At 38.6% G+C, this 27,449-nt stretch overlaps 3 protein-coding genes across 3 annotated transcripts in view; 2 read left to right on the top strand and 1 right to left on the bottom strand.

The window, feature by feature from the left end:
• Positions 1 to 13,928, top strand: part of LOC146589159 (uncharacterized) — a 29,515-nt gene extending 15,587 nt beyond the window's left edge. The window contains exons 22-27 of the mRNA XM_085316744.1: positions 84 to 274; positions 1,197 to 1,322; positions 2,510 to 2,690; positions 11,617 to 11,768; positions 12,444 to 12,530; positions 13,911 to 13,928. Of these exons, the coding sequence (XP_085172870.1) occupies positions 84 to 274; positions 1,197 to 1,322; positions 2,510 to 2,690; positions 11,617 to 11,768; positions 12,444 to 12,530; positions 13,911 to 13,928 (755 nt within the window). The remainder of the gene's footprint in view (positions 1 to 83; positions 275 to 1,196; positions 1,323 to 2,509; positions 2,691 to 11,616; positions 11,769 to 12,443; positions 12,531 to 13,910) is intronic.
• Positions 13,929 to 15,195: 1,267 nt separating this feature from the next.
• BTG4 (BTG anti-proliferation factor 4) lies at positions 15,196 to 16,854 on the bottom strand. The gene is made up of 4 exons (XM_085316903.1): positions 16,682 to 16,854; positions 15,924 to 16,061; positions 15,541 to 15,736; positions 15,196 to 15,387 (listed from the first exon to the last, which is right to left on the bottom strand). The coding sequence occupies exons 1-4, from the start codon at positions 16,852 to 16,854 to the stop codon at positions 15,196 to 15,198; spliced, it is 699 nt and encodes a 232-aa protein (XP_085173029.1).
• A 6,153-nt stretch (positions 16,855 to 23,007) lies between these two features.
• The window catches only part of LAYN (layilin), a 29,119-nt gene continuing 24,677 nt past the window's right edge, over positions 23,008 to 27,449 (top strand). Inside the window, exons 1-2 of the mRNA XM_085316745.1 lie at positions 23,008 to 23,205; positions 23,603 to 23,753. Of these exons, the coding sequence (XP_085172871.1) occupies positions 23,008 to 23,205; positions 23,603 to 23,753 (349 nt within the window). The remainder of the gene's footprint in view (positions 23,206 to 23,602; positions 23,754 to 27,449) is intronic.

A 27,449-nucleotide genomic window follows, 5' to 3' on the forward strand; every position in this document is an offset into this window, starting at 1 on the left:
TCACATAATTATTATTTCTAATCTGCTCTGAATTTCCATTCAGTTATCGTTTGGGAGCTACTGCTAATATTTGCTCTTCATAGTTGACAGAGATGAAAAAGAACAGGAAATACAGGTTCTGATGGAGATCAGAAATGCATTGGAAAAACTGATGCAGTTCATTAAAAAAATGCAACTGCAAGAAGACCGAATACAAATGCAGATGACAGAGAAAGAAAAGCAGGGGAGGCACTACTTGAACACTGAGACAGTAACAACCCTGAAGCTCAAAAAGGTGAGGTCACTGCTACGCTGGACTCACTAGCCTCAATCTACAGAAGGTTTTCCTTAAAGAAAGATGTTAGAGAGAAGACCTGGCAAAAATGCTATGTTTTCTTTTATTTTCCTCAGTGGAACAGGAGTTGAGCAGTCACTGTCAGAATATAAATGAAAMCTATCACATAAAATCATACCTGTTAAAGCTGGAATAGATCTAGGAGATCATGAGGCACTGCTCTCCCAGAAAGCAATACATATTCTCTGTAGGGCAGGATCCAGGTGTGATCTAGATAAGGTGTTTGTGCAAGTGAATTTCTCTTCCTGCACTATTCATTTGGCAAGGAATGCTAAGAAAAGCCTACATCCTCTTTAAGTCTTCCACATGGATAAATACATATGTGGCCTTTGAAAACATTGTCAGGGCTTCTCCAATTAAGTGCCACCTAGTACTACAGAGATTGCATCTATTTGTGTCTTGACCCAGTGCAATACTGGCTGAAGTAACCACAAAGTTTTCTGTTGACGGAACATATATATGTATATATGATACCAGGCACACTCTATTGAAATACATTATCAGGAAGCTTCTCCCCTCAACCTTAGCCTGTCTATTCACAATCTATTTGATCTYTATACCTTTTAGACATATGCAGACTAATTGCATCCTGTGGTCAACCTGCCGTATTTATTTCCTCTAGTATTTCTCTTACATCAGTCCTTTTAGATCTCTTACATGTTTTTTATCGACCTTCTCTGCATCCTCTGCAATTTCTGTGATCATTCTTTAATGGCTACACAGGCACTAGTGCGATATAAGAGTTACAACAGCTCTGTAGCTAATGTCTTACTAGATTTGTGCACAAAAAGGAAAATGGTAGCCAGGATTTTCAATTCACTGGAAGTATGTTTATTAGTATATTTCATATTGTTTCTTCCAGGTCATACTTGCCCTAACCTCTGAGTTTCAGGAATGTATACTGAAACAACAAGCCAGCGTGGAGACCGCATATACCAAACTGGAATATGTGAGGGACTTGTCAACTATCCAGACTCAGCAGGCAAAGGTACTTATTTCACCTTAAGACAAATAAAAAGCAGTCACGTTACTTATTTTACTACAAAAGCATAAGCAGTCGGTACGTTCTAAGAATAAACCCTGTCCAAGAACACTGCCAAAAGAAATAACAGTGGTGTAAAATTATACAAAACTTAAATGAAAATTGCAAAAGTTAATTTATGAAATACGTATATGATCAAAGACTTTGAAACTTGGGAATGAAATAAAATTTCACTTCAAAATGCAAATTTTTGACAGCAGAGTTAGAAAAATTCTCTATTTGTCAATTTGCAGCAGATTTTAAACACTTGGACACCTAAAGTTCTGTATTTTCTGGGGAAGAAACAAGTACTAGATATTCTGAAATTCCTGTGATCACTTTTTTTCCTAGATGCTAAAGTGATTTTTCAAAAATGCTTGAGTAACAGAGGATCATAAGTCCCACTGTCTTAAAGGGACCTTTCAATCCCATCCGATCACCTATAATGTCTTGATTAAGAAATGTGCTTAGAAAGATTGAGATATAGGCAATCTTTTTGCAAAAGGATCAGTGAGTTTTTCCATTAATTCAATTGAGTCTGGATCTGATCCTTACTTTTTACAGTTTCCACATTCTATTTTGGACCACTTATATTAAAATGTTTAAAATCAGTGCACTTTCCTCATCCTCTTTTCCTTTCTTCAAAATTCTTTCTTTAAAGCTCCCTGGGAGCTCTCTCTGTCCTCCTCACCTGCTGTCCTGTCCTCACGAGTCTCAGTATTTGAGTGAATTTCAGCTTATTAGTCTGAATGACCTAAGGTTATTAGACAACAATGTTGAAGAGAACACATTTATTCCACATATAGCACTTAACAAAAGGATTCCACAGAAACTGAGGACATTAAGCACAAATAATGCAGTTCAAATCATTTCTTTTAAAACTTACAGTCTTGAAGGATGTGCACATACCTCAGAGTTGGGAGCTGTGGGACCATAACCACTGCAAAGGCCTTTTAAACTAATGAGGCAAACTTGGTGCAGTGGGTGCATCTTCTTGTGTCACCAGATGATTTTCATAGGATGGCTATGAAACAGCAGTATAGGGTTTTCATGAGAAGGCAAAGAATGCCAGGATGCTTTTTCAATGATATTTATGACATACATTAAATGCAAGGTGCATGTATTGGCCTTTGTATGATCTGTTCTTTTTTCAGGTGCTTTTCTCTGGGTCACGACAGTGTTTTGAAAACTATCAGACAACCAGGTTTTATGGTGTWATTGGGTTCTCATATGATACAGGCAAGCTCATCCATCAAAAACTGATCCCACTACTCAAGTCTATGGTTCATATGCTGGAGGAAAATAGCAAGAGTAGTATACCACCTGAGACACCAGGTAAGAGAGAAGATAAAGGTACTKTCAGTTACCTTATTTTATTCTGGCCTTTGTTGGAAACTTTCAATTCTGAAGAGCTAGAAAGAGATGCACCCATCAAACAGGAGAAAATGAAGGCTGGGCTCAATTTTATAAGTATTAAAAATCTCCTTGGACTTAATGCATGAATTCTTTATCATTTGTATAAATTTGCTGCAGGGTGAGATCATTCCTAAAATCGTTTGTAATTCTGATATTCTCTTCTACGCTAGACCTCACAAAAGTTAATGCATGTTTTGCAAAGCTATTCATCTCCTCCCCGTTCAGGGTGTTCCTATATGTATAAATGCAATTTCATTAGAATATTTAGTTATAGGCTAAAAGGCAGTTAAAATTTATAAGAAAGACAGTGAGAAAAGAATGACACAATTTTTACCCCCCGTTTTCCATCTGTTGGACATTCAGAGCAACCATAGTTTTTGCTAGGGCCACTGTCTGCAAGATCAGAGCCTAAATCAATAGCATTTCAAAGATCTTCATGCATAACGTCTTCATTACTAACAGACCTAGTGATGATCTAACTCAGACTGCTATCTTTACAGAAATATGCAGTCAATAAATAAGAATTCAGTATGCATACTGTCAGAGGAAATATGCACATACATAAGAAAAAAGGTATCTGCTTCTGAGCATTTAGCATTGTAATTGCTATCAGATACTTCAGTGAATCAGGGATGAAGTAATAGTACTACACTGTTACTACTTTTCTATTTTTTTTAATCACCTCTAGGTCCCTTGAGAAAACATTGTTGATTTTAGCTAAACTTGGAAAGCATCTCAAGAAGCCTACAAATTTGTCAGCACTTTAGAACTAATTAGAGATTATTTAAATAACAAGAACACATTAAAGTAATTAATACACAGAATTAAGAGGCCATTCTTCTTTCTTCAGCCAGTATTGATTTTCATTTCAGTAACAGTATTTTAAGTTGTGCATCTTGACTATTTTCAGCAAAACTAGGGGCAGGGATAATCACCATAATATTTCCAGTATAAGAATGTGCTGGAGGAAATAAATCATAAGCTCTATTCTGAACCCGGTAGACTAGCTAGTTAGATTACTAACACAWATGAAGACAACCAAAATTACAAGATGAACCTTCAACCTCCTTTCCTTTAAATTAATTTCCACAGAATTCCTGCATCAGCTGCAGGCACCACTTGATTTACCTGCCTGCAGCAGAAGAGTAATTGACTGGTATACTCTTAGGGTTTTGTCCCGTCATTCCTGTTTAGGACCGACTCACTATATTGGAAATGACTGTTTGGATATGCAGCAAGATCCTACTTAGTTAAAATTCATCTGCAGTTGAAAAGAGATAAGTTACATAAATAAGATTTCCTTTCTTAGGAAGCAATATAAATGTTTTCATATCCATTTTAAGACAACTTTATAGGAATAACTGATAAGCAGATACATAGAGCTTTCTGGGTTTTGCTTGTTTGTTTGTTTTGGGTTTTTTTGTTTTTTTTTTTTTTTTTTAAGTATACATCTATTCTATAAAATACTCTCTTTTGGGGAAAATGTAACTAAAATAGACTGATGAATGACCTTTAAAAAGCCATTTGGTTTCCTTCTAGCCAAGAACACTGCTACTCGTAGTACTGAATACTGCATAGCTAAGGGATTAAAAAAAAAGTACTTCCCTATGAACTGTGCAAAAGGATGTGAGAGTAGCTAAAAAAACTAACAGTTCCRAAGTAAATGTAAAGATTCTTCCTGGTTCCTTCTACAGGCTACTCATCAAGAAGCACTTTAAAAGCATCTGCTGCTCATTCAGTGGCATTAATGACTGAAGCAAATCAGAAAACTGCTTCAGCTGCTATAGTATCATCTGTTCTGCCCAATTTACACTCACCAAGGATCAGCCATATAAAACAAGAAATCCAGACAAGGTGAGAAATCCCTGTTTAATTGCCCCTGCATTTTTATTTAGGAAAAGTATTCTTTGTAGGTTTTTTTCCCCCCMAAAAAAGGGTTATATTCGAGTTCTGCAGGTGGCTCATACCTGTTACAGCCCTGTTTGTCCTCTAACAAATGCCTCATAGTAATAATTGTATAAAATATGATGATCCTTCTTTAGTCCTGCCTCATGTATATCTGGTGGTAGGTTTCTCTTGGAGAAGCATGCTTGTGAACTGGCACATCTGGAGCTGTCCTTAATGATGGAAGAAATAAATTCAATCTGTTACTTCTATGAATCTTCCAAGACTAAGAAAAAGGAAGACCAGAAAGGAAATCTGGTAAGGCTGGCACTGTGTCAGCTTGAAGTTCTCTGTWGAAGTACAGGAAAAGAAAATTTTCTGTTTCTTTTCAGGTTGTTTTCAATTTTCCCATATCACATCAGAATAACAAATTGATTCAAAAGGGAGTTTCTTAAAGAAGAAAGGAATCTTCTGTTCTGACCATTGCAAAAGCAAAACAGAAAAATGAAGTTTCCTTTCTCAATGTTTAAAGCATGAAAATCAGCAGCCTGATTTTCAGTAGCTCCAGTGTCTACTTATGTTACTTAAATGAACTTGGAGGTCTAATTTATGGCTATGATTTTTAATCTTGGAATCAGGGTAACGGATAATTCTTATTCCTTTAATGCTCCTGAGCATAAAGATGCTGCAGCTGGGATATCTATGTTTTTAGGGGATGAAGAGCTGTAAAGAAACAGAAGCAACCAGCAAGAMAGACTCATTTCTGAAAGAACTGTCAGAGCACCACCACCACACTGAGCAACGTCTCTATCAAAAACATTTGGAAGAAATCAAATGTTCAGGCCTCAACCAGGATTTAGCAGCACCCAAAGAGAGCCTACATTTTCTGGAAGAAATTCTGCAGCACTTGTCAATTTGTCATCCTGGCTTACAAATCCCAGATTGTAACATCACTGAACAAGAAGTGAGTTGAAGGCATTTTATTTATGCTGCTCCTGCCACTATTATCTCATTGCTTTGCAAGAATGAATGTGATCTTGACTGGACRGTACAAACGAACACGCTAGCTCCATGCATTATGTAGGCAGCTGTATTTTCAGAGAAGCTACACTCAGAACTCTTGCATGCTCCAGGTCTCCCTGTATTGGGCTGTGTATTTTACTGCCTCAGTACAGGTTGAGAAACTCTTTATTAAAGAATAACAACAATAAGTGTTAAACTATCATTCCACAAGAAAAAATAGTTAATCATGTTACCAGTATGAAACTGCATTTTTTTTTTTGAAAGCCTGCATATCGTTTTTCTTCAGTTTTTTTCCTCTCTTGTTTGCATGCACGAATGTACGTTTTTTTTCTTTACAACCTCTTTTATCCTTTGCTGCTCTAACAGCCTTGACTCCTTAAATATCCTAGGATATTTAGATATCCTAGGCTCCTTAAATATCCTAGGATTTTATAACCTAAGATACATGTAGAACTATAACATGCTGTTTTTCCTCTAGTATGTCCTGGGTTTTGCTGGGAAAGTGACACAAACAGACAATTGTTAAGGCTTTGAAAGTAGAAAAGCTCTTTTCTACCAACAATTTTGCCTTAAAATACTTTGAATTAACATCTCCTTTACACACCTTCACTTTGTAGAAGACTCCATTGCCATTTCCACAGTCTGAGAGATCACCAGGGGTGTTCTACTTCTTACTACTCCTCATACAGACAGACTTCATGCTATTGCCTGACAAGAAAACATTATAGGGAAAGCTTGAAAGATGTTTATAGACAACTTATTTCTGTTGTGAGTAAATACAATTTGTAAGAAAACCTTATTTATACAGGCAGTTTTTAACATGGGAGAGATCTATTCTATAGCCAGATTTTATATATCTGTGTTGGGGGCAGGTTTCTATAGCTAGGAGAATGACAATTCTTTTAATCCAATATCTGATTTCACCTAACTCTGCAGAGGAAAAATCCAGATTCTTACATATACCCTCTGAAGGAAAGAAACAGCATCACTTCATGTCTTATTAGGTACCAAAACACTAATTCAGGAAAGATCTCTATGAGAAAAGCTTCCCTTGGAGCTTCCACACCTTTGGGGGAAGGATTAGTCCAAACTGACCCATATGTCCTACCACAAGTCCATAGGAAATCTGGTTTCACTAGTTCTAATGACCATGGTGCTATTTGTTCTTGTTGAAAGTCTTTACCTTTTATCCTCTTTTGCTTACTAGGAACTACATTCTTCAGAAGCTGAGCTTTCTCCAAACTCTCTAATTCAAATGCTACATGTCTCAGCAGTAAAAATAGTGAGGCTGGAAGCTCTGAGGCAAGTGTGCCTGTACAGAGTCCTGGATCTCTACAACAATCTGCAGGTAGAGGCCTTTTGCTCTTTTCATGCCTCACCTCTCCTTGCGTGAGCCTCATGGTGATTCACAAAACCTGGAAGCTCAGGGATGCCCAGCCTCAGTGACTGATGACCTTCAGTACCTGCAGGGCACAGGCTGAGTTACACCGCACTTAAAGTCTCCAAAGTGCTGTTACAGTAGGCTCATACATACTGTACTTTTTGTTATAAAACCCAATGCACAAAACAAGTTTGTTTCCATAAACAACACTGATTTGCTTACATGACTGTGCTTTTCCGCTTCAGAGGCTGACTTGCCCAGAGGATGTGACAAGATTCCTGAACAGCTTAAACTACAAAAGTGCTGGTGAAGTAGTAGCTCAAGAGGTTGCTCAAATTAGAGAGAAACAGCAAGTGGCAAGAGCAATGGCTTTTTTACAGAAGCATCATCAGAAAGGGGATTTGCTTATTGGTTTACAGGAAGAGTCAGAGGCTGAGCTCAGAAATACAAAGGCAAAATTTAGACTGGAACTTCAAACACAGACAGAAAAAAAGGTACAAGAACTAAAGCATCACTCTTCATTTGCTAACAGAGCTCTTAAAAGCAATGAGACTTCAGTAAAATCTCTGGCCATGTTATTTTACGTTCTACAATGTTTTATGCAGTACACAACTGTTTGAGTCATACTGTCAGTCAATACAGCAGGGATTCCCCAGCTCTAGCTGGGCATGACTAGAGAAAAATTCTAAAGCCTTTTTCAATTATTGGATTACAATATTCTTCAGGGTAGTTAATTTCTTATCTTTCTGTAACTTCTATCTTCAAACCATGCAGTAAAAGTTGGGATATTTCAAAGCCTTCACAAGTCTACTTGTTAAGCTAATCTAAAAGAATTTGCAATGCTTTCTACCCAGATGCAAGCCAAAGAAATGCAAGTGATTCAGGAGGCTGAAGGACAGGGATTAGGGAATCTTGTGGCTTATTTCATCCTATCTCAGAGACACCTGCGGCAAACAGTCACAATGCTACAAGACTGCTACAGGCTCCAGAAGACTGCCTCGAGGTCCCAAATGGAAGGCATAAACCTGGAACAGCTTGCTTTGAAAGTAAAATTCTTTGTAGTTTGATACAGAATCTGGCACTTCTCTAGTATTTTGTTACAAAGCCTTGAAGTTTATATATTTATTTTAAGGATTGTTTATAGCAATGGCAGAGCTAACTCTGGGTTTTTTTTTTTTTTTAAAAAAAGTATAACATACTGTAATCCGCAACGTTTGAATTCATAACAGAAAGAATTGTAACCTGGGATGACATAGGTCCTAGATTAGAGTTCAGACACTTCAGATCTGTTTCTCAATGTAGATTTAAAATTTCTTTAAGGGTCTTAGTTTCCACAGTGGGTGTTTTTTTTTGTTTTGTTTTTTTGCATATTACCACCACCCTTGAGGGTATTTTCAGGACCCTCTGATGCTTAAAACTGCCTGTTCTCAATGGGCTGCATATAAAGTAAGAAAAAAGAGTTTGATTATTATGATCATGCTCCAAGCTGTATTTCACATGGCCATTTTATCTTTCAGGAGTTATCGACTGATGATGATATGAGGGGCATTTCGCATCTCCTGAAAGACAACACAGAATATATATTTTTAGTGCTRGAATATATACAAGCAGCCCAATTATTACAATTGAGAGAGTCACAGTTTAAGGAAATAGCCAGAAGCCTAGAAGTCTATATCCAGGAAAAGGTGAAACCAAAAATAAATTGCCTAGTCATTTTATTCAGAAAATTTGCATTGCTACTGTTATTATGTAAAGAACTCTGTTCTCCAGGTATCATCCTTTCCAGAACACATTTTTTTTTTCCCTCCTGTACATGGTCTGTAGTCTGGGGATGAAGCTAACATCACAGCCAATGAACTGCAGAAATTCAGAGAACAGAAAGTAAGAAGGCTGAAGGATCAACTGAAAGTCTTCCTGGGAAATAAAGGAAGAGAGAAGAATACTTCAAGTAATTTTGACCTATTGCAGGTTAGAAAACAGCAAATTCCAGAAGTTTGAGTTGAACATGCTGCATCACATGCATGATACACATGGATTATGTTTTGTACCATGAGATTCATAACATATATGAGGACAATGGTTTGAAGGTAGAGATTAGTAATACAATGTTATATRTAGTTAGGTAGGCATATGAGATTCTCTTCCAAAACAAAGCATGTACTGCCTGAGAAATTCATTTTGTGAGGTGACAGCCTGCTGAAGGTCTCTACATTTGGTTCTTAACATCCTTTCAGCAAATTTAGTAATGCTAGGGAACAGAAGCTAGAAGTTTGTAAAATACAAAGCCTAGCTTTATGCCACAGTGGTAGTAGAGGGTCACACAGAACTACACTGTATTGGCTAAAAAGCAAAATATCCTTTGTGTTTCGTTTTTTGTTTTTAATAGGCACTTACTTTAATTTTGCAGAGCCTGATGAAACAATGCAGTGAAACAGAAGCCTTCCTAGGAAAGGACTTTCATCCAGATTTGGAAGAGCTGAAAATGAAACTAGAAGGAGAAAGAGATATAGAGCAGAACAACAGTCCCCTGTCATCTGTTACAGAGTCTTCCCAGATTCCAGGGACACACCATGAGGCTGATGACCAGCTCCTATTGTTCTTGACTGAAAGTAGGTCCGATTAGTCAGAGGAAGCTCAATTGATCCATCATTCTTTACTAATGCTGATACATTTCCTGTGCAGGGGCATTCTTTTGTTTTTGAAATGGAACAAACAGGGAAGAGGTGGCATGGAAATCAGACTATAGTTACAGTATAGAATGAGAAAGGATTATACTGATTCTCTGAAAAAAAAAATGCCAGTCACTTTCTCCTAACTAAGAATCAGCAGAAGAAAGCCTTAGCACTTCTAGGAACTAAGCAAACAAACAGGAAAAGTTYAGGTTAAAAGAGCATTTTCAGATCAGATAAGTTCTTAATACTCTCGAGTTACAGGCATTATCCAAATTCATAAGTAAAAATGAATACTTACATGGTTGCTTGCTTTTTCTAGGGCAGAAATAAAAATGTCTTACCCAGATGTCTTCATGCAGCTTCAGAGTTGAGCTTATTCCCATCCTTAGGGTCAAGAGGTCTCTAGGGATTCTACTTGAAATGTCAGCAGCTACTTGATCTGTACCAGAATATCCTCCTCTTTGCATTGAAAAGGCAATTTTATTGGGAGCAGGTGAATTGCCATGTGTGATCAATTCCTTAAGGTTTACCAGTCTTTCYCAATACCTTCTATATGAAGCAGGCAGCTATTTATTTTCTCAGCAATRCAATGAGGTGGGGTAGAGCACAATCCTCAAATTCATCTAAGCTTAAACAAATGAACAAAAATAAAACCTGATTTGAAACACTATCTGAGGCACAGAGGACAAAATTTCTCTGTGCAGCAAAGAATGAAATTAAGAGCATGTACTGAGTACATCAGGTAGTTCAGCTGCCCTGATTGTTCTCTTGTCACCCTGTGAGCAATTCCCAAAGCTTCCTTAACAGCAAACTCATTGTATGATCCACTAAATATTTGCACTCCAGAGAGATTTTCCTGTCTAGCAGATTGGAGAGATTCCAATATACTTCTGCATTTTTAAACTGCTTCTAAAATTAGACATTTAGTCAAAGCCACCTTTTAGGACTATTAGTTGATTTTAAACTGATGATTTAGCCCAAGTTCTAYGTAGAAAAGTCTGAGTAGCTTACAGAACAAGAACAGGAAGCAGCACAGATCTCTCTGGAATTGTTTGCAGTCATTAACTAGTGTATACTGGTCTCACAGATATCRAGATTCTGAAGCAGGAGGGAGACCTGATGGCATGCAGAATTATTCTTCTGAATCCACAGTTCACAACACCTCTACATGGTAAACATCTTAAATGTTTTAGCCAAAAAAAATGCAATTCTGACAAAATATGGGATTTTACACTTTGATAGACTATCACTATTATTGTTAAATTCAGAAAGTCAATTTCTTTTCATCATTAGAATCAAACAACATCGCTAAGAAAAAAGGTGCTTTCAGTTGCCAGGAGCATTCTGCAACCAGTCTAAGCAAGATCTAATAAAAAGAATATTTTCATTCCCAAAGATGTTTCATAACTCCTTTTTCCAGTGTGTGAAACTATTCGCTCAAAAAAAGATAGTAAGATGATTGTTTCAAAAAAAAAAAAGTACTTGTGTTTTTATACAGGTGGTGATAAAAGCAAGCATATAAAAACATCTTTGCTTCTTGATCTTCTGAAAAATGTCAACGCTGAGCTCCCAAGTCATGCAGCTGGACTACTGGAAAGTCACATTCTSGACAAAAGTAAATCTAACCTCTTTTCTGTCTGAGCTCTTGAGTGTAACCCAAAGATTTCTGTCAGCATTGAAGTAGCCATAAACTATATTTGTTGCAGTAAGATCTTGCTGGACAGACACATTAAAGTTACTCTCCTCTATGGAGTAAGTGCTCTAGCAGTGAAGGAGAAAGACTCAGAACACAAGAAATCATACACAACAAAGTGAAAATAAAAACCACTAAGTCTAAAGAATTGGTTTTTTTGTTGTTGTTGTTTGTCTGGGTTTCTTTTGGCAGAAACAGCAAGTTCTTTTCAGGATATACTAGATTGCTTGATGACTTGTAACRGAGAACTAACAGTAGTTAATCCTACAACCCTTTCTGCAAGGGAGTTTGTTATATATCAATATGGTATCCACATCYTACAGTTCCTCAGACTTCACATTGAAGTAAGTTAAGATACTGATATTTAATARTCAGTGCTTCCAAAGAAAAGAGGTATGAAAAAAATTCAGCCTACAATATTTGAAGAATCTATCAATTGTAAGTCAAGATCAAGTAGAGAATGRTCAGTTAGGAAACAGTAAAATCTTTGTTTTCTCTGAAATGGTATAGGATAGTTTTCAGGTCAAAATTCTGTCCCAGAAAATCCAAGATYAGTTATTTTTGCTGCAGCACCTTTGTATATATTTTCAAACACATCAATTCATCCCTGCACAGTTAGTATGGGGATAAATAATATTTCTTTTAGAATTTGGCACAAGGAGTCTCTCATTGTCTTTGTACAGTTCTTAGCACACTATGGCTTTCGTCTAGGTAAACTCTCCAGGACCTTTTATAACTCTATAAAATAAATAATAAAAATAGGGACTAGCATGCAGAGCTCCAGGGGTACAGTAAACTTTCATTTATTTAATTAGAAAATTGGCAAGATGAACTGCTGTGATATGCTAGGGATTTTTTTAAACAGTCTCCGTTTTCATGTGGTATTTGTTGGCTCTATGTACTTACTGCAAATCAAAGCTGACATCTAAATGAATTTATACCCCATTAATCCCTCTTACTTTGCAGATCTGAAATGTATTCACCTTTTTTTACAGAAGCAATTTTTCTTCCCTTTGTAGGCTCCAGAAATTAACCTGTGTTATGCCTCCAGCATACCCCTCAGTAATGCCACAGGCAACGCCTTCAGAAACTCTTTCTTTTTTCAGGTTTGTCAACTTCATATCCAGTCAGCTTACTCAATATTATCATATCCACTAAGTTCTGGAACTAGGAAATAAGTTGCAAAAGTTTCATTTTTAAGTCATGGCATGCTTGATGCTATCTAGGAAAGAGATCAATAGAACAACCAACCCAAATGCTATATGTTCCAGCTATARACATATAGACCATAGAGACCGCTAACAACTGTAGCCCCAGCCATATCCAAGAATTACAACAGTAATGGGAGAGATTTGCACCATCAAATGCAGCATGCCCATCCTGTACAGCCTGCACCTGTTCTGAAGTCACCATGTGACATCTGCTGTAGTAACACCTCTTTGCAAGTTTAAGAATCTTAGTCTTCGTATGTCATAGTATGCTACAGAAAGTCTTCAAAACTAAYTTGGGTTCCTCACTGTCAAAGACTAGCCCTGCTTTTAAACTTTGAAACAGACTTCTCTTCCCTCACCCAAATTCAAAAGCCAACCCCTGCATCACATGAAACACTTATCATTCACTAATCACTGTAGGCATCACCTGTTTTCTGCTCACCACAGCCTCTGGTTTAGATAGCCAACAAGTGGGAAGAAACAGTCAGCTAACATCCTTCCCACCCACCCCCCCAGCACAAAAATTCATGAGGGCAAGGGACAAGATCTTGGAATTGACCAATTCAATATTTAACACCAAGAAGCAACTGAATTAGTCTCATGAATTAGGTACCCATTCTATTCTCTCAGATTTCCCACCAGCATTCACACCATCACCCAGTACATAGATTTATTTTGGTCTTGCAAAAAAAAAGTGATTACAATAAAGTGATTAAGTTCCCCACACGCAGGCTCCATTATCAAGGCCATAAGAATTAGCTGGAAATACTGCTTCTGAGTCACAGTAATGAAAAAGCCTCCTACCTCACATCTCATTTAAATTAGTTTATTCAACACCCCACAGAATGCAGTATTCATGTATTAATAGCAGGCTTTAAAAAAATCAAGTCTTTTAGGAAAAAAAATGTTGCATACTTAGAGTGTAAGATTTCCACTTATTTTTTATGAATGGTCTACTGAATCCTATTAATACCAAATTTGTTTCAAGAAGTCTTGTGCAAAGGTACAAGTGAATCAGGGATGTGGATTTGTTCTGAAGAAACAGATCAATTCATTGTGGAGTATGACTGAGACAGTGCCTCTTTGCTAAATTGTGGATTACAGCCCTAGGATTCCTTCTGATCATTCCTATCCACATCATGTTTGAAAGGTAAGCTGGGATACAGCCTATGAAGCACCTGGGGTTTAACACAGTAAGTAGTACCAATTTCACACCTGCTGTGAGTAGCTAAGGTCTATGATTAAAATTTTTCCTATATGGCTTCACTTATACAGGCAGCCCTCAAGTCTTAGAGCTGGCTCCTAGCATTTACAGATCAGACAATGCTTTCCTTTTAGGATTACTTCCTAGGTGTTTTGAATTATTGCCTATTAGATACTGATATTTGGACTACAGGAAGTAGGAACACATGCAGTAAGTGACAATTGAAAATAGCTACATGAACTGTTGCTTTTTGACAAGCTAGTTTGTTCCTACCAGAACTTGCATTTGAGCATAATGAAGGAATTTACTAGCAAGACAAAAAGTGATATCATTACTGCAATCTTTGTGCTCTCAAGTTTATCAGCAGGCAATACAGGAATAGTTCATGAGTGATTAGGAGTATGTCCTCTTACGGACTCTAAGTGAAGCAGTCATGTGGAGTCTGTGGCTATCTGACACCCCTTTATCTGCTCAGTACCTAGAACTATGATCTAGAACATAGTTTAGAAGCCTACTACTTTGGTCTCCCACTACTCCAAGTCCTTTTCCTTTCTCCTGAGRAGAGTCTTCAACAGTCTGGTGTTCTGGGCTAACTAGAAGACAGTCCAAGTGACCTAAGTTATCCAGAGCTATAGAAGAGGCTCTTATTATGGCCTAAAGTACTGCTGATAGGGTAGACATCTGTAGCGATAACAGCTCCACCATCCTATGAGGTGATGTGTTAGCTTAAGCTGTGGAAAGCTACACCACCTCTCCTTTCCAAGGTAGCATTCTTCTGACAGATAAATTACAGCTTAAGAGGCAAAAGCCCAGCTGGAGCCACAAGACAATCTTTCACAGTCACATACATAAGCCCTCTCAAGTGAAAGCAAAGAGGTTTATTCTGCCTGTGATGTATAGATGCTTCCCCACACACACACACACACACACTGCAACTAAGTAGCATGCTTCTGCCTTTACTACCTTTGCCAGAAGGAAGCAGACTATCTTTCAAAGTAACTCAGAGGCCGTTTTATCGTCCTTTACTTGTTTGTGCTCTCACCAAGCAATATGGCTTCTTTTAAACTCCCTTCAGGGCACTGAGATCAGATCAAACAGCTTTTAAAAAAACATGATTAGATTTATTGATATCTGCATTTCCTTTTTAACTTACAAATAGTCTTAAACATTAATTTTCAATCTTATATTAACATTAAAACATTAAAACAGTTATGTAATAAAACCCCAAAGTTTCAGATGCACAAGACATAGGGAGTAGACAGTAAGTGCTTTTTCCTTGACGTACAAAGTTTTGTAATGCCAGCCTTCATCCTGTACCCAGTGTTTCAACAGCCTGTAGCAGGTGCAGCCACAGTTCTACCGCTTGGTATTGATCCAATGGTATCTATCAACACGCGGTACTGTGAAAGCAATTGTTGGCCTGTAGACTTTGTAAACCCTGTGCTGGGCATAGTATGAACCTGTCTGAGAAAGTCTATCAGTCATGTATGTCTTCCTATGAAGATACTGAGACCAGGTCTGTATGGGCGGCTTGCAGTAGTCATTGAACTAAGAGCAAGAAATAAGATTGTGTTAAAATACTTTTCGGGGCAGGAGGAGACTGGTCTAGCCAGTTTTCAGCCTACTGCACTCCTCCACAAATGAGCCTATAGGGCAGATTCTAGCTCTTACTGACAGCTACATGCATTAGCACATGCTTACCTGGTAGACACTGTTAGGGTTGCTGACAGTAGGGATAGCTTTTGGCTCCTTGTTGAAGCTCTCCTCATCTGAGGAGGTGCCAGAATGATAGTCCAGTGCTGCTCTRTCAACAGCATAGTTTATCTGGTGAGGAAGCTCTCTGTTCTCCTCTCCTTCAAAGTGAGCAATTGTGAAGGGCCGGTTCTTCTCACCATATCTAGAAGCAACTATATTTGTATAAGGCAACTCTGCACTGGAAGCATGGACATCTGATACCAGTCAACTGGCACTAATAATGAAGTGCACCTCCAGACATTAAGCCTCTAGCAATAGGTTTAGAGAGGATCAAGTTTGTACTAGAATACTTGACAGAGGTTGTCTTTAATCTCAGCTTCACAACTCACCTGCAACACACTTCAAATGGATCAACCCATAGCGTCATCTCTTTTGGCAAGCCAAGCGTATTAAAGTCCACATTACTCTCCACACAAGCTTGTTCCAGCAATGGATCTCTCTTCTGGTGTTTGTTTATCCTTATACACCTAGGTAAGAGCACAAGAGCAGGTGGAGTTTAAGATTTCACTGCTACTATGCAAGTTCTGCCTATGCACAAATACATTCAAAATTCAGCTGTTTTTATCTCAGCATAGCTAGCCTGTTGATAGGAGGTCTCACTTACAGCCTTAACCAGCAGTCAGCCTAGCAAGAGCTGGTTTATAAACCGTAACAAGGTTTTACAGTGCAGCAACTCACTTCCTTAGTGGAGAATTATATGCAGGTATTATAGTTTTCTGATTCAGTTTAAGACTATTTGATTTCTACATTCAAGTAACCAGACACACACTCAAGATTTTATGCACATTATTTCCTGTCTTCAATTTTCCACCTCACCCTCCTAGCTATACCTAGGTAGGCACATATGAAAACACTTCTGTAAAACCATTTTTAAAATAGGTGAACCTTTACCAGTAAATTCTACTTCTCCCTTCAGGCTGTAGAAATAAGTCAATGGTTCTCCTGAGATTTTGCTTTGCTACATTTTACATCTAAATGTTGGATATTTCTAGTATAAGGGTTCCAGGTACTGAAAACATACTGCATCTTAATTTTTCATGTAATGACTCCACTCCTCCCCTCACCCTTCTACACAGAGTCTTCTTACCTGAAGGCTTGTCCCCTGGATGGATTGTCTAAGTACCAATGGTTCTTATACTTTTCAAACAGTATCGTTGTCAGTTTAGCTGCAAATATCTCCATTTTATGTTTGCTCAGCTTGTCTTGCTTTTTCACAAGCCTTGTGATGAAGAAGACTGTGGCAGCAATTTCATCTTTCATTTTAAATTAAAGTGCACAAGGTGCTTTAGCTGTTGGATAGTCATCAGTAGAGATGAGACACTACTCTAGAGAGATTTAATAACATTAAGGTACTATCAAATTTCAAAGACAGATGTTGCAAAACCTTCATAAACTACACCAGATAAAGCCTGGACATCCTAGACAKATCTAGGAAGAGAGTATGTTGCCAAACAGCTGATAATTTCAGTTCTCTATAGTGAACAGAGTTTAATGCATTGCTGGAAGGCACTCACACTAAGCTAGTTTACAGAGTATAGAAACATGTAAAAACAGCATTCACTACTTACTTTATATATATATATACACACACAAACACACATATATATATGTGTATATATATATATATATATTAAGATCAACAATCAGCAGTTCTCAAATATAGTTCTCTTTAAACATACACACAATGAAGACCACAAACATTACCTTCTCAGACCAGAATTAATTTTAAAAAAAACACCTCAGGTATACTCTATATATAACCTCAAATTTTCAACAAGAAAACAAACTTAATACTACAGGAGTCTATCTGACCTATTAAAAAAAAAAAACAATCCTCAAAACACAATACCTTTCTCACACTTTCTTTAGAGCAACTTACTTAGGGTTTATATAGAACTAGAAATCAGGTGACCCCTTAGGAAAGCAATAATAATCAGGTGTGCTCCACTAGATTGATCAACATGCTGATTTCAAAAGTATTTCTGATCTACTTGGTTTTATCTTAATATCAGCTCCCATTTTAAGGTAATTGATTCTGTATTGTATTCTATTGTGTCCATCAGTCTACCTTATAAATATCATTTTAATGTTTAGTGAAATATTCTCCCTGAGAAAAATAGTACCACATTTATTAGTTCATTATCAAAGTTAAATTTGACTGCTTCTATTTAAACAATACAGTTGCTTTCTTTATGAAGCCCTCTCATTTGGTCTTCTTTATCTTGAAAATTGTATGACTTTGCACATGTTTATCACAACATTAATTTTGCTAGTGTTCTATATAAATGTTCACACTATTTGTAAAGCTTTACGCTGGTTTTGAGGTATTCCATCCTGAGTGGGAATGGTCCTGTTAAAGGGCTCACAGGAAGGCAGCTTCTCAAATGTGAGTACTTCATTGTTTAAAACTTCAGGCAATAATTACTTGGGGCACGTACAGAGAAAAGCTGATGCATTCTGTTTTTAATTCCTGATGCTGTCTCAGGAAACTCTGCCTCCAGTGCCAGATACCAGGAACTGCCAAGACAAGAGAACAAATTAAGGTAAAAAGAGCTGAGTATTTAAACTGGTTCTTGATTTGATTGTAGATGTTGCAGCTAAGCAATTTCATGTGCTTACATTCAGTCTTGGACTAGATTGTGATAAAATACTTTGGATAAGCAAAATGAAGTATGAAGGCACRTCTTTACAGAAGTACATATCTTTACAAAGCATCCCCTAAACCACAAGTTTCTGGTTATTTCTGTATTTCCTTTCCTCTCCACTCACATTGTTAGTTCCTTGCTCTTTACAGTTTCTTTCTGCATCACAAAATAGACTTACTAATGTACTTAGTAGGAACTCTGATTTTTAAGGAGTTAGTAATAAATAAGAAAAAAGGTATCTTCCTCTTTCCTCTTCCTCATATATCTATATACTTCATTTAACAAATATGTACCTTTGCAATCATCATTCAAAAGAGAGAGAAATCAAGTCTGAGAAATTATGACTCTTCAGAAAAAGTCTTCAGTAGCACCAGAGGTTGAGCTTTAATACCATAGACCACAGTTTTAACCCCAACACTATCTGTACCATATGCTCTGCACTGCATGACAAATTAGGATTTTGTTTGTTCTGTACACAAACTGCGAGTCATTCTTTCCCTTTTGCATACAGCATAAGATGGTGATAGCAGTCTGTTCTGGGTTTTTTGGGAAAATGGTGTCTGGCAACAGGAAATCATTGCTATGCATTGCCATGAAGAATGTCCATATGAGTTTTTTTTTAGAGTTTGTCATCTCTTTCTATGGAGCCTGTGAGGAATTTTACTTTTCACTGACCCTTTGCATCCTGMACACCAAAATTAGCTCTGGGCAACAGATAAGAATTCATGAATGAGCAAAATGTACTTTCATGCCTGAGGCCTGAATTGAATTTGAGAGATTTATAATTGCTTTTAAAATGTCAGGCAACTGATGGGTCATTTTCTAGTCTGAATGGATTCACTTGTAAATTCTGAAGACCTAATTTACAGCCACATCAGTTTCTCTTTGTTTTTAAACTTCTGTTGTATGGTGACATGTCAAAAGCATAAAAAGTGTTCCCAAGGGACTGCATCTCTTTATCACATACATTTTGCAATACAGTGTAGCTGAACTGCGTAACAAGCAGCTAATGTCGAAAACAGGGCTTTGTTTTTCATATTAACAATGAATCTGTCAATAACAGGCATTAGGCAAACATACAGTTAGATACAGACCTCTTGGAGTAGGTGTTCACAGATTCCTTGACTCACAGTATAGCTTTTAATGGATTGTCAACTCTCTGGACAACACTGGAATGATCTTCAATCCTGAGAGGCAGTGCCTATGATATGCTAGTCCTGCAGGATTTACACATAGCTCTGCTCTGCATTCCTGAAGAGTATTTTAGGATTCTCATTCAGCCACACCTGAGGCCCCCACAATGTCCCAAAGAGATAACATTTGCTTCATGAAATACATTAAATGCCTGAGAGTTTTCTACTGGAATTATAGAGAAATATCCCAAAGCTTTGCAGATGGAAAAGCTAAGGTACATGTGGAGGATGTGGTGATTGCAATGAACCGATCCCTTTTCTCATGTCTTTATTTCTAGGAAAAAATTAACAGTAAATATGCAGCTGGGAGGAAGTACCACAGACCAGAGTTTTCTGCTGACAAAGAAGTGGCCACGAAAATATTACACAAAAGAAAGATTTACCTCCTAAAAATGACAGCTAATGCATATAATTACAGTTTTTGAAGTTCTTTTCTGTAATGGTTTAGTCGCTCAGGGTTTCATATATAATCAGAGGCATAGACACTGAATCCTCTATGTATGATGGTGTGTTTCTTGCCAAAGCACAGGAAGTTGCTGTTTAGTCTGGTTTCTTTTGGCTTCATGTCATTTTCCAGCAATATCATATTATGATCTAATAAAAGATATGACTTCTACCTGTAAACCTTGTTTTCATTTTATCCTTAACCTATCAGGGCTAAAATAACATTCCTACCACAGAATGGCAGTAGGCATCATATGGTCTCCATCCCCTGCCACTACAGTCCGTAATTTGATCATAGTTTCCATGTGGGCTCTGACCCTAATAGAGTTAGATCTCAGGAATTATTCAGTGACTTTCAGTTTCCTCAATGAATGCCAGGTTGGTTTAGGGTTGGTGGAACACATCAGCTGATGGGACTTCTAAACTGTCTCGAACTTGTCCAGGCAAGCCTGGAAGTTATGAAATTCTATGACAAAAGAGCGAAGTGCCTGGATTCTACAAAGGGGAATCAAAAACAAGTTTGAATCCCTACAACACCTCCTTTTGTTCAGCTACTTGTTCCCATAGTTAACATATAAACTGTAAATCAGCAGTAAACAAAACTCTTCACCTGAGAAACCASCAGGAGTAGTGAAATCAGTCATGCAGTAAGGTTCTACTTCTTAGAAGTTGGGAGATGAAACCAAGGCCAAACTACACAAGTTTGTAATTACTCTCTGTATCAGATGGGGAGAAAAAAATAAAATAAAATAAAGAACAAACCAAGGAAGGTCTAAGCAAAATTATTGACAATTTATCTAGATTGCTCTAATTATTAAGGATGTCACTGACACGGAAATAAGATGCTAAGAGCTTTTAACTTAGTGTTTTCAGCATCAAATAGGAATACATAAATGTYTTTTTAATGATACTGCTTAAAACAAGCCAGAATAACAGAGAATGTTTGAACTGCCTGGCTTCCCATTTCAGTGACAAGAAGAACYGCCTCTTCAGTTAGCCAGATTCACTGAACTCAGATCCTTCACAATACTCTCACTTGTCACTGACTTACAGGAAACATAGCCCTGGGTACACTTTTTGGATAGTGACCAACCGAGAAACAAAGTTTCAAATACAAAATTTGGACTGTCCATCCCAATGTGAGATCCCCTAAGCAACAGTCAATGAACTATGCTCCAACTCATTCCCAGGCACATCCAAACAGAAATTGTTAGCATCCCAGCAGCATTTGCAAAGAAGAAAAGCATGATGAATAGCCAAGTACTCTAACTGACAAAATGTATGAGATAAACAAGCAGACATTTCTACCTTTCCCTAAATGGTGCTGCTGTTTTTTAATCATTCTTAGAAGGAAAAAAACAAAACCCAAATCACAGTGTTCCAGTGCCTGGACATTAGTGGGATAGATTCAGAGGTCCCTGAAATCAATGGAAATCTGTTTAAAGACTTCAGTGGGATTCAGATCAGGCCCCTAACTCAGCACAAGCATTCTTAGTTAGATTAAATTATGGGTCTCCTGGATCACCAGGCAAGCCTAGGCATGAACTACAAAGGGAAAAGAGTCAGTCACAGTTTCTCTAGTAACTGCAGGCCAAACCAAGAGCAAACACTGTTTCCCTAAACACATTGCTAACAAGGGTCACTCTTGCAGAATTTTTTGCAGTTTTTTTATTTTTCGTGATTGAGTACATGGAAGCAACAAAACAATGTCCAGCTTATTATTAGTGATCTTCCTGCTATGAGCCATTCAGCTTTTGTGGATGATGAATGACAGACACCTTGTCCAGGTAAGCAGCTTAAGTCCTAACTATTGATATAAAATCAGTAAGCGTGAGCTAGTTCTGTATGGGAAAACATCCTATGTGACAAAAATTGATTTACTCCTGTTAGAGAAAGGCACTTTGTATTTGCTTGGTCTGCCTATACACGGTCCCAATCTAGGTCACAAATATCACAAAGCAGCAAGGTGCAAACAGTAGTAGCGCTGCATGAACACAGCAGCAGTTCAGTTGCCCTGCTATTATGCTGGAGAGTAGAAGAAACTTTGTATCAGGAGCATGGTATTAAAAACTCACACCTGTATTTAAATCATGCAGTCTCYGTGCAAAGAATTATTTTTGAATGAAACAACACAGAAGCTGATTCCAATGAAAGGCACAAACTAAATTTTAATATGTTGATTATTTAAAGAATTTTTCCCTTTTTARTTTATATGAGTTGACACTTTCTGGGCCTGAATAGAAAGTTTTAAGAATATTTATTTAAGAAATGAATCATGCTTTGATTAAGACTTTCATTTTTACCTAATTACTTAGTAACTAATTCAATGGATGTTCTGTAAATATCTCAATGTATTTACAGGCAATTTTTCTACATAAACATTTTACCATGAGTACTGTTATTTTATAATGCATTCCACACATGACAATATGGCCATGCCAATTGCACGGATCATTAGGGGTGCCTTTCCAAAGAAAAACACTCATTGATGAAAAAGACCTGTGGGTCCAGGTGTGTAAAAACACTCATCTAAGCAAACAAAGTGCGAAGGTATGACACTATTGTGTCATACAGGGCCAATGGATGAGATAAGGTGTAACTGCAACTGTGCACAACTATAAAATATGTCCTGGCTCAACTCCAGAGCCAGAGTAACTAGCTCTAACTGTCATCTCCCCAGTCTGTAGCTTTTGACTTCAGGGCCTGCTTTACTTCAGTCCATGGGTTGTCCTTTTCATAAGAGGAAACATCTGAGATAAGTCTATGAGGTTATGTAGTAATGTTTAACACCTTCTACCATTATTAATTGAATTCATATTCATTAATATGAATACATATTACATATTACATAAGAGAAACTTATATTTGCTTGCAGAAAATCTTAATTTTTTGAGCACCATGTGTTGCTAGAATTTTCACTTAAGATCATCGGTCTTTGCTGACTAAATAAAATAAAATAAAAACAATGAGTGATGGTCTAGTATGTTATAAAATTAAATAGCATGGGAAAGACTGCAAAGTCGCCTGGGTTTATTTTATGCAGTCTTAGAGCTATTGCGATAGCCTTCAAAACTATTTCTGTTAACGGATGTCTTTTCTTCCGTTCTGCCTTGGTTGCCAATGTGGCCAGCATGGAGCAAAGGACAGCCCAAAAGGGGAACAATCTGCTTTCCAGCAATCTGTCATCTTACCTACCTGCCTCTTACCCAACGATTAAGTACAGAAACAAGACTGGAAATACAGGGGAAAGAGAGGACTGCAGTGAGCTGAACAGGTCAGGAGTAAGCACACAGAAACGGCTGCTGGGCCCTCAAGGAATGGAGAGAGAGGTAGTGTGGGCCATGCTGCCTTTGGGTGAAGATGTGCAGCATATGCCTACCACTGCAGCCTAGTGCCAGGATCACAAGATTATCTTTCTTTCTGTTTGTCTACCTTTTGGGGGCATCTGACTATGGTAGCTAGGCCCCCTGTATGACCAAAATCAAGCTGAAGCCACAGAGTCCAGATGTTAGTATAGGSAGATGCACCTGGACCACCACATGTAATACAACAGCCCAGATCACCTTCAGTGGCTATGACACAACCCATAGCCATTTGTTCACAGAGAAAAGGCAGAAACTCCTGTGCTTTACGTTGGCTTTGCCTATAGAAACCTCTTTTGTGACAAAGCCTTCTATGGTAAGAGGCATCTATGCGTTTTAAAGAAACGGCCCATCCTCCATGCAGAAGCCGCACCTGAGTGACCATGACAACAAAGCGTACACAAAGGTTGTAGGCATGGGGCTGACCCACAGTCCAGACTGGGGACACTCCAGCCCAGAAACACCGGGAATGGAGATGGGGCACCCAGGTGCCACCTTAGGAAACATCCCCAGAGGCATGTTTGCCCGCTAAAAGACTGCTAGGTGTCGATGAATACATGGCTGTGCTAGSCATGGAAAAAGGAAGAAAATGAAGAGTGAAGCAGCTGGCCATTTCTCCCTTTCCATTACTGCTTTTTAAGTTTTATTCAGTCCTTATTCAGTATAAATTCAGTATTTATCACCAGGATTATTACAAGGTAAGCTACTTAAGGGTAAGTCCTGAATTCTGTTTTATGCATTTTTAAAATAAGGCTTTTATTTGTGAGAGCTAGCAAACTTTTTTCAATTTGCAGGCCAAATTTTCCTTACAAGCCCACTGGCTCTGTCTCATTGCTGAATTAAGAATGGCCTGGTAAAGCTATATAAAATACTTGTTTTGCATAATTAATTGCATACACATATATCAAACAAACAGCATAATTAATTACAACTACTTGCCAATATTCAGTTTTATTCTGCAGAATAGATTTGCTCATGTATGTGACTACCACAAATGAGCGTAAAATGTTTGAGCAGCCTGACATCTGGCTACCTGCACTGCSTGTGTTTCTGTATTTTTCTGAAAAAATGGGGAGAGTTTTCTGACGTTCAGGGAACTACYGAGATTCTATTCTTACTGCACTTACATGCAGTTTCTTATGAGAATCTTTAAATGAAAATTTCACCCAGTGCAACAGGACAAATTAACTCAACTGCTCTGACTAGAATATAAGAATAAATACAATAACTATGCCATAAGCATTAACAGTTGGCATGTTGTAAACCAGGTAGAATGTTACTTATGTTTACCCTTTGRTATTGGTCCAAATTTGCAGATATATTTGCATATACAGCCCTGAATAAGCTAYCACTTAATCTGTGCTCCTGTAGCAAGGACCACATGCCCGGGCTTTTCTCATTTCCCAGTTCCATTCTTGCACATTATAATCATTTACATTTGGGCATTTCATCGTTTTACCTTGCACTCACTTCTGAAATGATCTTTGTGCTGCACCCACCACACTTTTATTTATTAAGAACACTTAATTTGTGATATAAAGACTGGATTTAGTAGAATGACACCAAGGGTGGAATGACCAATGTTTTCCATTAYTGGCAATTGCTTGCTTTTATAAGAGCAGCTGATGAGATAGTATGAGTTAATACAAATTATTGGAAGTGCTTTCTTTGTTTCTAGGTTTGAATGCCATGACCTCATTACAGGAGTAGTGCTTGGTTTGTAGGCAGTGTAGTTAGCTGATTGTTTCTGCTGCTTTGCAATCACTAACTTCACTGCCATCAAAACAAGACACAGAATTTTCTGCTACAACCTGAATAGAGAGAACTCCATGCCTCACAACATCCTAATGCCTCATGCAAAATTATTAATAATGCTTATTTGCTTATGACTTCATTTTCAGAAATGCTAGCTGCCCAAAGGAAGTGTACGCTATTGCCAATGTCAAGTGAAATCTTAGATTTCAAGTTGATGATATAATCCTTAGGAACTTTCCTGGAGCAAAAATACTGTCTGCTGCATTTATTTTTTTGGCTTCCTGAAGACTTCTTGTATGCCCAATTGTCTGTGGGCAATGTGTCAGGGCCTAGAGCACATCCCTCTTCTAAGAGCTTAGTTAGTCAAGTTAGAGTTTAGCTGGCCGAGCCCAAACTTAGYCCCTTAGCTGATCTGAGCTGTTTGGAAGAAAGCTAGAAGCAAGGGCATGTCTCTTCTTTCCCTTGGGAACTGCTTTTAAACYGAAAACAGGCTGGCCACTGCCTGTGCTACATCACATCTGTGCAACAGCTATATCTGCACCTGGTCTTGTACCTCTGTTATTCTGACCCAGACTTGAACCAGCCGGCTCAGCTTCCCATCTCAACCTCTGACTCACCTTGTCACTGCAGACTTCCTGGGTAATTGCTGGACTGTGTCTGGCCCTGACCGCTGTTTCTGGCYCTGATCCTCACCCAGACTTGCTACTCTGCACCCTGGCTCCTTGTTGGTCACTGCTCACGCCTGCCTTCTTATTACTGTGTTCTGCACCCAGCTCACCTTCCATTGCAGAGCAGCCGGCCTTCACTGCTTCCTGACATTATGCACCAACTCCGGGCCAAGAGAAGGTCTAGAGAAAAAAGAAAAAGTGAAGAAATTTAATTCTACGTTGTCTGCCTTTACAGGTTCTTTTGTAGATAAGAACTTATTTGTTGTATCCTTCAGTTTATGTCAGATATTAGGAAAATAATTTCCACTTATATTTCATGTCTTATTTAACAGGCTAGTTAGTGAAAGGTTTTTTTAAAACAATGCTTAAACTCACTGTATGCTATAAATGCTTTTTTCTCTGATCACTTCACTTAACGTTCAAAAATTTTAATGACAGGGTAAATTCAACCTTAAAATTTTAACATAAACTCAGTCTTTGTAAAAGCAGATTTTGAAAGGGAACTGTCTCTTACATCAGCCTAGTTACTAGGCAGTGTAGTTAGCTGATTGCCAAAAGAAACAATCACTAACCACACAGCCAGGTAAAAAGGTTTGGAAGATATTTTGGTGGAAATCAGACACGTAGGAAGGCAGGTAGACTGACCTCTTTGTAGAGGTATGTAATGCACAAGGGCAATAAAACAAAACAAGTGAGATGTACTGGTTTGCTGGTCACACGTGAAAGGGACACAAGTATAGTTGTCAAGCCAATGTTGCCGTTTAACTACACCTGCACGTGCGATACAAAACTTCACTCATAACTGTTTGGCATTCAAGACACTCGGAAAAAAMCGTGAGCGTAAACTAAATGCTTTTTTTTCCTATCATTTGCAGACAGTAGGTGCAACTGACTGTGCTTTCCTCAGCCTTAGGCTTGTCTAATACCGCAGTTTTCAACATTTACTCCAGATTCTTCTTAATGAATAAATAAAATTCAGGCTTACGATTCTTTTATGGAAATGAATATTGTTGTTTATTCCAGCCACCTTGAGATCTTAGAGCCTTTGTCACGGATGCCTCTGTGCTAGACAGTATAGCAATGCAGGCTAAAAGGACGGTCCTGCAGAAGGGATTTGCTAGATTTACTGACTTGCACGTCCTCTTTCCCTTCGGAAGAGCATCCACGGGAGGGCCCTGGCCGAGCTCCTCGCGGGAGAGGTCACGAATGACTCACAGGAACGGCAGTTTGCTGACAGATGGCATGCGCCCACCCTGCCGACAGCTCCTAGTTAGGCCCGATGTTCCCTACGGACCGCGCTAGCGGCGGGACGGACGCAGACGGCCTTTGGTCTCCTGCTAAGGGCTGCAGCGCGTCTCGCCGGCCCTSCTTGCGTGCCGCTCTGCGCGCGCGGGAGCTTTAGCGTTTCCAGCCCTCAGAAATACAGCAGGAGGGCACRACTGCACTTCACGCCTGCAAATCACGCTTTCGAAGCAGATGTTCAGCAGCCCGCCGTCAAGTACCTTGAGAAAATGTGTCGGAGGGACGTTTTGAGAGTTGGAGGTCTGAGGAGAAGTCCAGGGAGCCTGGCGGCAGCTGTGTTTGCACAGGGGCCCCGAGCCCCAAGTGACAGGAGGGGGAGGGAAAGGCGGAGGGGACACGAGCACCATCCCGACGGCGACAGGAACGTCACGTACCAGGCCCTGCCGTCCTGTCGCCGTCTCTGGGGCTCAGGGATGGGGGACACCGGGCCGCAGCCCYGCCGAGACGCTGGCGGCGGCGCCGCGGGGACCGAGTCGGGCCGCCGCT

The sequence above is a fragment of the Rhea americana genome, unplaced genomic scaffold (genome assembly GCF_003343005.1).
Source record: "Rhea americana isolate MKP2758 unplaced genomic scaffold, rheAme1 scaffold_48, whole genome shotgun sequence".
Classification (NCBI taxonomy): domain Eukaryota; kingdom Metazoa; phylum Chordata; class Aves; order Rheiformes; family Rheidae; genus Rhea; species Rhea americana.